Source organism: Otolemur garnettii, unplaced genomic scaffold, assembly GCF_000181295.1.
Source record: "Otolemur garnettii isolate 467f Iridium unplaced genomic scaffold, OtoGar3 scaffold00090, whole genome shotgun sequence".
Taxonomy (NCBI): domain Eukaryota; kingdom Metazoa; phylum Chordata; class Mammalia; order Primates; family Galagidae; genus Otolemur; species Otolemur garnettii.
In genome coordinates, this window is record NW_003852485.1 from 4,052,168 (window position 1) to 4,059,556 (window position 7,389).

The following is a 7,389-nucleotide window of genomic DNA, read 5'->3' on the forward strand; positions in this document are numbered from 1 at the left end:
AAAAAGAGAAAATACTAATATACCTAAAGATATAGATGAATCTCAAATGTGCCTTTCAAAATAAAAGCAGCCAGAACTGAACAAGCTATGATAAGATAGCTAAGCTATCTACCTAGCACACTGGAAAAAGTCAAACTAGAAGGGGAGAGACCTGATCAGGGGTTTCCAGAAGCTGAAGAGAAGATAAGATTTCACTACAAAGGGAAAAGGGGAAAATTTGGTAGAGTGATGGAACTGGTTTTTATTTTGATTATGGCTGTGGTTACATGTCTATATGCATTTGTCAACACTCACAGAGTACACATTTAAAAAGGTTAATTTTACTATGTTAAATTACACCTTAATACAAACAGTGGAGAAAACAGCTTGCTTAAAATAGTATATGAAAATATGTCACTACGGAGAGCTGGTGATACGATGCATGAGACCACTGGAATATAAAGTATTCTAAGAACATAAATAGTAATCACTTGTTTTGAAACAGGTGAATAAGAACTAAATTACATATAAAAGTAGATCAAAACATCAAGATCAGAATGGATCCTGGGAATTGTGAGATATCTGTAGTAAACCAAGGCCTCCACTTCCAAACATTTTACTTATAAATTCTTGTGAATCACATAAACTGTAAATAACTATGTAAATAAATATATTCAAATCCTCAAAAAAATTTTTTTTTGCTTACCTCCTGGGATTCTTTGAATCACTTTGCTCATAGTATCCCCAGTTATTATGTTGTAACTTATCATAGCTAAAAACAGAATTAAAATAATACAGTCATTAACAAGCCATCACATATTTTATTCTGAATATTTGGAAAGTGATCATTTACTAATTTCAAAATATTGGCATAATCCTACTACTTTCAAATACACGTTCTGATTACCAATTTGCACAACTGTAAAATAACTAGGCAACAAATTTATAGTCAAGTATCAATGTGTATTATAATAAGATTTTCATATTACAAACTGTTATATCCCCAAAGACCTTTAAATAGCACGTCTTGGTAGTCATATAAAATACAATTTATTTTGTTGCTAAAATTCAGTTTCCAAACACTTTTTTAGAAACATACGCACTGCTTAAAGTGAGGAATAATAAAAGAAAATTTTGAAGTCAGCAAAATATCCCTTCAATTGAAAAAGTAAGACTTTTGTGGGAAATACGTTCTTAGCTTTTTATGGAGACATGGAATCAGTGATTCAAACAACAGCTTCTGCAGCACTGGCTTAACAAATGAAGGCAGGCTGGCCAGTGGTGAATCCTAATGTTCTGTTTATTTAAGAAGCGCTAGGTAGCCAGGTGTGGTGGATCATGCATCCAATCTCAGCACTTCAGGAGCTAAGGCTTTAGGCCAGGAGTTCCAGATCAGCCTAGACAACACTGTAAGACCCTGTTTCTACAAAACCATAGGCAAATTAGCTGGACCAAGATCCATTCACACCTGTGGTCCTAGCAACTCAGGAGGCTGAGGTAGGGCAGAAGCGTCATTTGGGCCGAGGAGTTCAAGGCTTCAGTAAGCTACAATTAGGCCACTACACATACTCTCTCTAGCCTGGGCAAGAGAGGGAGCCTATCTTAAGAAAGAAAAGAAAAGAAAAATTATGGGTTTAGTGACATTTTTTTCCCATTATGGCATACTGTAAATAGCAAGTTGATTTGGTATGTGGCTTCCACAAATCCTTAGATTAAAAAATAAATAAATGTATTAAGCCTTAGAAGAAATCTGTTATTTCTCTCATTCACTTTTAATCCCATATTATTCTATTTTTTTTTTCCAGATAAGGAAATCCCAAACATTAACCCAATGAAAATAAGCCTCATTTTATTCAAAAGAAAAATTCAGAAAATAAATCAAAAGGATCAGAAAATAAGGAAGAAAATGATTAAAGTCCATTTAATTTGGAAAATATTTCAACTGTTAATATTCTTTAGTGACAATTTAATGACTATTTTATTCAGAAAAAATTATACAATTTACGCAAATAATTACAATATTCATTTTGGAAATTATCTTACCTATAAAAGGAAACACAAACTGAAGAACAGAGAGGAGAAGGTACCCCGGAAATCCAAAAGTTTTATTGACCAAAGACTGGTAGGTGTCTGTTCCAGAGAGGGTCCCGCCTTTTATCAATAAAACAAGGGAAAAGTCTGCAGCAAGAATAACAAACAAATGTCAGATTCCACTGAATACAAGGGTTTTCCACGTTTTGACTTAATTACCACCAAGAAAAAGGGACATTTTAAAGGAATGTTTAATCTAATACTATAGTATTATCATGACAAGCCTTTCTTTTCATAAAACATTACCCTCCCCTTTTTGGTTGAGACAGCATCTTGTTCTGTTGCCGGGGCTAGAGTGCTATGGCATCAGCCTAGCTCACAGCAACCTCAAACTCCTGGGCTCAGGTGATTCTCTAGCCTCACCCTCCTGAGTACCTAGGACTACCTGTCATAATGGCTGGCTAATTTTTCTATTTTTAGTAGAGATGGGGTATCGCTCTTGCTCAGGCTGGTCTCAAACTCCTGAGCTCAAGCGAGCATCAGTCTCCCGGAGTGCTAGGATTACAGGCATGAGCCACTGTGCTTCACCCTCATAAAATATTACTTCTCAAGAAACCGTAATGTTTCCAGTGACATATTCTTCAATCCAGATACAAACATCCTTAACATACCCATGTAAAGAAATGGACAGAAGAGGTAATACAGACTAGAGACAAAATGCCAGTGCTCCAATTTATTTTCGTGACCTGATCGGGGCAGCGACTATTAGTGGGTTGTTGCTCATTTTGTCCACAGAATACAGGGAATCAAATATTTCATAGGTATGCAATGTGTGAAAGCTGAGAATGAAAAGTGCTGTAAGCATTTAGAAAATAATAGATTTAGGAGAATCAGAGTATTTGTTTTTTGTTTTTTTTTTTTTTTTTGATTAAAGATATGGCCTCAAGCCATATTCTTTTTTTTTTTTATTTCTTATAGCATAACTATATACATTAATGCAATCATGGGGTACAGTGTGCTGTTTTCATATACCTTTTGAAATACTCTCATCAAACTGGTTAATATAACCTTCATGTCATTTTCTTAGTTATTGAGTCAAGACATTCATACGGAGTATTTGTTTTGTAACAAAATAAAATTAGTAACTTTATAGTTACATTTAAGAGAGCACTCTTGGAATATTTTTTGTCCAAATTTGCTTTTTAGGAATTTAAGTTCTGATTTAGCACTGACTTTCAAGATAAAAATGTGGAGAAATCATATAATTGACAGTTAATATCTCTCTTTTTTTCACTTAATGGCTATGTTGGACAGACACTGAAGTGTGTTGGGGACACAGCAATGCACAAGGACTAAATAACACTCTCTCTTCTCTCATACTTTCCATCACAGTTATTTATTTTCTCCTTAAAGTAATTTGGAAATGCAATCACATACAAATCGTCAAATATACTTTTCATCTGGATTCCCTCCCACATCAGTGAAACTTCTTTTGGCAAGTTCAACAATCATCTCCAAGTTGATAAATACAATGGACACCTCCTAAACCCCAATCTTATTTACTTGCTTTTCTCCCCCTTCCTCCTCCCTCCCTTCCTTCCTCCCTTTCTCCCTCCCTCCCTTCCTCTCTCCTGTCTCTCCCTCCCTCCCTTCCTTCTTTCCTTCCATTCCCCTTTTTCTCAGCCATCCTTTCTTGGCCTTTGTGACATCCCTTCATCTTGATTTTTCCTCCTTCCTACCTTTTCTGGAAATTTATAATCAATTTCTCACCCGTTTCTTTTACTCTGCTCAAGCCATGGATTCTTAGACTTTTTATCACACTTCAAGATGTCCCACTATAATTTTATTCATGCCTGTGTTTTCAATTTTCCAACAGATGCTGGTAACCCCTAAATTTGTGTTTCCAGCTTAGAGCCCTTCAAAACTCCAGACTTTACAACTAGCTGCCTAATAAATATTTTACCTTGGAGATTTCACAGGCACCGCAAATTTAAAATGTCCAAATACGCATTTGTGTATTTGACCTGTACTTGATTCTTCATAATTGTTCAATCTGTGAAAAGTATCAGCAAAAACTTGAGAATTGCCTGCACTCCTCACTATCTCATTCCTTCTCATATTCCTGAACAGTGCACTGGTAAGTAATGCATTTCCTAATTTCTGATCTCTAGCTTCCTTTATTATAGAGCTTTGGCTTTTATAATTTCTTGCCTGGATTACTACAACAACTTCTAATAGTTCTTCATTCAAAAATCTGGCCTGCCACCAAGACATTTTTGACATCCCCACTCTACCAAGACATTCTGAACATTTCTCCTCCACGATGTGGATGTAACCATAAATTACCACAAAGCAAATCATAATTTCTGCTTAAAATCCTCCAGAGAGAGATCCACTAATATTTTTGATTAAAATAAAATCCCTTCAAGAGGCAGAAACATTTATTAACTGTGTGACCCTGGCTGAAATTCTTGACTTTTCTGAGCTCATCTTTAAGGAAAGGTAATACGACATTGTTGAAGAATGGTGTGAAAATTATGGTGTTTAAGCAGCTACCACAAGGCCTGGTGTGTTACAGACACTAAATGAGTGAGAAAGTGTGCTATTTTTACTTATTGAGACAGTAAGGTCAGTGTGGCAGTGGTAAAAGCAATATATTTGGAGTCTGATAATAATGAAAGCAAACACAAAATAACTAGCAAATGCTTTCACAATACTTTTCTGCATGCCAGGCCTTTCCCCAAGTGCTTTAACTATATTAACTTGTTTAGTCTTCACAACAATCCAAGGCAGGTGCTATTTTTACCCCCACTTAATAGACGAGAAAAGTGAGACACAGAAGGTTAAGTGAATCAATCTTCACAGAACTAGTAATGAAAAAAATCAGGACTCAGGCCCTAGTACTCAGTCAAAATCCCAACTCCATCACCCATACCTGCAGACTTCATGTGAGTCATGTTAACCTGCCAAGGTCTCAGTTTTCTCCTCCACAGAAGAAAAGAGTGAATACTACATAAGGAAGTCCGAAAAATTGATTATCATAGCTGCTTTATGCTTTCCATCGAGCTCAGGAAATGGTAACGATCATCATTCCATGAAAGCCTTCAGAGCCACCTTCGCAAACCTTTCTGACTTCCCTTTTCTCCACTTGCACATATCAACCCTACGCTTTAGCCAGACTGAATCACTTGTTCCTTTCTTCTTTGTGTTTTCATATTTCTTCAGCTTAGAATACCCTTCTATTTTCCTGCTATCTCCCATTTTTTCATAAACACTCAGTGGAAGTGTTTCCTCCTCTCCAGAACATTCCTGCTACTTTGAGGTTAGATTAAATATCAGTGTCCCTGTCATCATGCACATATTTTTATTATGGTAGCTTTCATGCAGTATTATATTTATGTGGGTTTTTTCTTTTTTTTTGCCTGCCTGAAACACCATATTGTGAGCTTCATAAAGGCAGGGATAATGTTCTTCATTGCTGTGTCTGGCACCGTGGTAATCAGTATAAGTTTGTCGAATGAATCAGTGGTTAATATGGAGCCTAGCTGGACGTCTACCTACCTGATTTTCATTTAATGTGATAAGTGGACTAATATATAAAGGTTTACATATTCTCCAAATGCAAAAGACATGGCAATTAATTTGACTTTGCTTAAAATTGAGAAGTGCTTTGCAGAGGAATTGAATTGTTGGAGGATGAACATAATTTTAGCAGGTAGAGAAGGACATGAATGTCATGGAGAATAACTGTATCAATGGAAAGATGGTGTGAAAGTCTATTCATCCTATAAATAGACTAGAGTGGACTTTTAGAGAAGTCCATTCTCTAAAAATGGAGACTGTGCCCAAACTATGAAGAAACGTGATGTAATTTTTCTTGTCATTGTAGCTAAGTATCAAAATTCTTTTTGATTGAAGGAGTTACAGAGATGAAGCTAGGGTTTTATAAAAACAATTTGCCCCAGTATAGAGAACAGATGAGAAAGTAGGCAGATGCTGGTGGCAGGAAAAATAAATAGCAACTTATTTGCCAAGGAAGAGAACCAAGGCAGACTTGTGTCACAGAAAGGGAGCAACCAGTTTCACAGATGTTGTAAAGGTTTGGTGAAGGACCGTGTGGCTGAGATGACAACACTCAGTATTTTATAACAGTTCAAAATGTATTGTTTAAAGTTAACCATATGTTAAGAATTTAGTCAATAGTAGGTGTAAATGCTTTCAACTTCTTATAAAAAATATACGTCATAAGTACATTTCTTTAAAAATATTAGTATAACCTCAAATATCAATAACACTTTAACATTCCTTTAAATATGTTATATGCAATTAACAGGAAATTTGTCTTTTAAGACATTATTGATGCTTATATGGATTTTCCTACCTTTTTGGTCCCTTATATTCAATTTTTCACCAGTAAAAAATTGTTTTACTCTAATCAACAAATATAAAAAATCAAAGCAAATAAAAATGATTTGTTGTCAATATTCATAATCCTTTTTGTTCCCCAACATCAGTAATATGTCCTACATGTATATTTTGCTCAAAATGAACCAGCCTATACATTTCTTTCCTTTTGTGTGGTTATCCTTTATTCATCAAAATTATTTAAGCATTTTAATCATCCAAGGAAAGTAATGAGTTATTTCCATTGATTAGTAAATTTGCAAAATGTGACTTTCAAGGACTGCTCATAGTTGTTATAGGTTTATATATAAGCATTAGTCAAAAAAGTTATTGACATTGATTTTTGATATATAATATTATGATATAATACTGGCTTTAGCAAGTATTCATTCTCTTCAAGTTCTGAATTTTCAGATAATATATATTTTTTAACATATTGGCTTACAATATGTGTAAATGTTTACAACACTCTTAAATAAGCCATGATAATTACATCTGGGTGGAAATTATTTGTCAGTGCTGAATGGGAAATTAAAAGCCAATGGGGTAAATCCTTGAATGAGATTTTTGTATGGGTAATAAATAGAATGCAGTTTTTAAACACCAGCAACTCTCAATGAGCACCAAGTTATGAGCCCCATGCTATTAAGTTATGGGTCTTCATTGACAAATGGAGAGCTGTGGAAACTAGAAGCAACTTAGGTCTAGAAGGTGGGGGTGCTGGCAGGCAGGCAGGCAGGCAGGAAGTCTGATGCCTGGGAAGCTGTGAGTTTGATATCCATCGCATGCTTCATGGTCTTTTTCTGAAGAGAAATGGCAGAGTTATGGGCTGGTCTAGGAAGCCTGAAACTTGATGAGGCGTGGCATCTCGGTCAGAATCTCTGCTGAGAGATTCTTGGGCAGGGAATTAATGGATGCCGTGGTCTCGGGAGACGGGGAGCCAGAGGATGGGACAGGGAAGCAGCTCAGCCATCC

General features: G+C 35.7%; 1 protein-coding gene across 3 annotated transcripts in view; it reads right to left on the bottom strand.

Annotated features, from left to right (window-relative positions):
• Nucleotides 1–7,389, bottom strand: part of SLC38A11 (solute carrier family 38 member 11) — a 59,621-nt gene that overhangs the window by 48,668 nt on the left and 3,564 nt on the right. For all 3 annotated transcript variants that reach the window (XM_023516354.1, XM_003795146.1, XM_023516355.1), the window contains 2 exons: nt 2,023–2,157; nt 686–751 (listed from right to left, as the gene is read on the bottom strand). In XM_023516354.1, the coding sequence (XP_023372122.1) occupies nt 686–751; nt 2,023–2,157 (201 nt within the window). The remainder of the gene's footprint in view (nt 1–685; nt 752–2,022; nt 2,158–7,389) is intronic.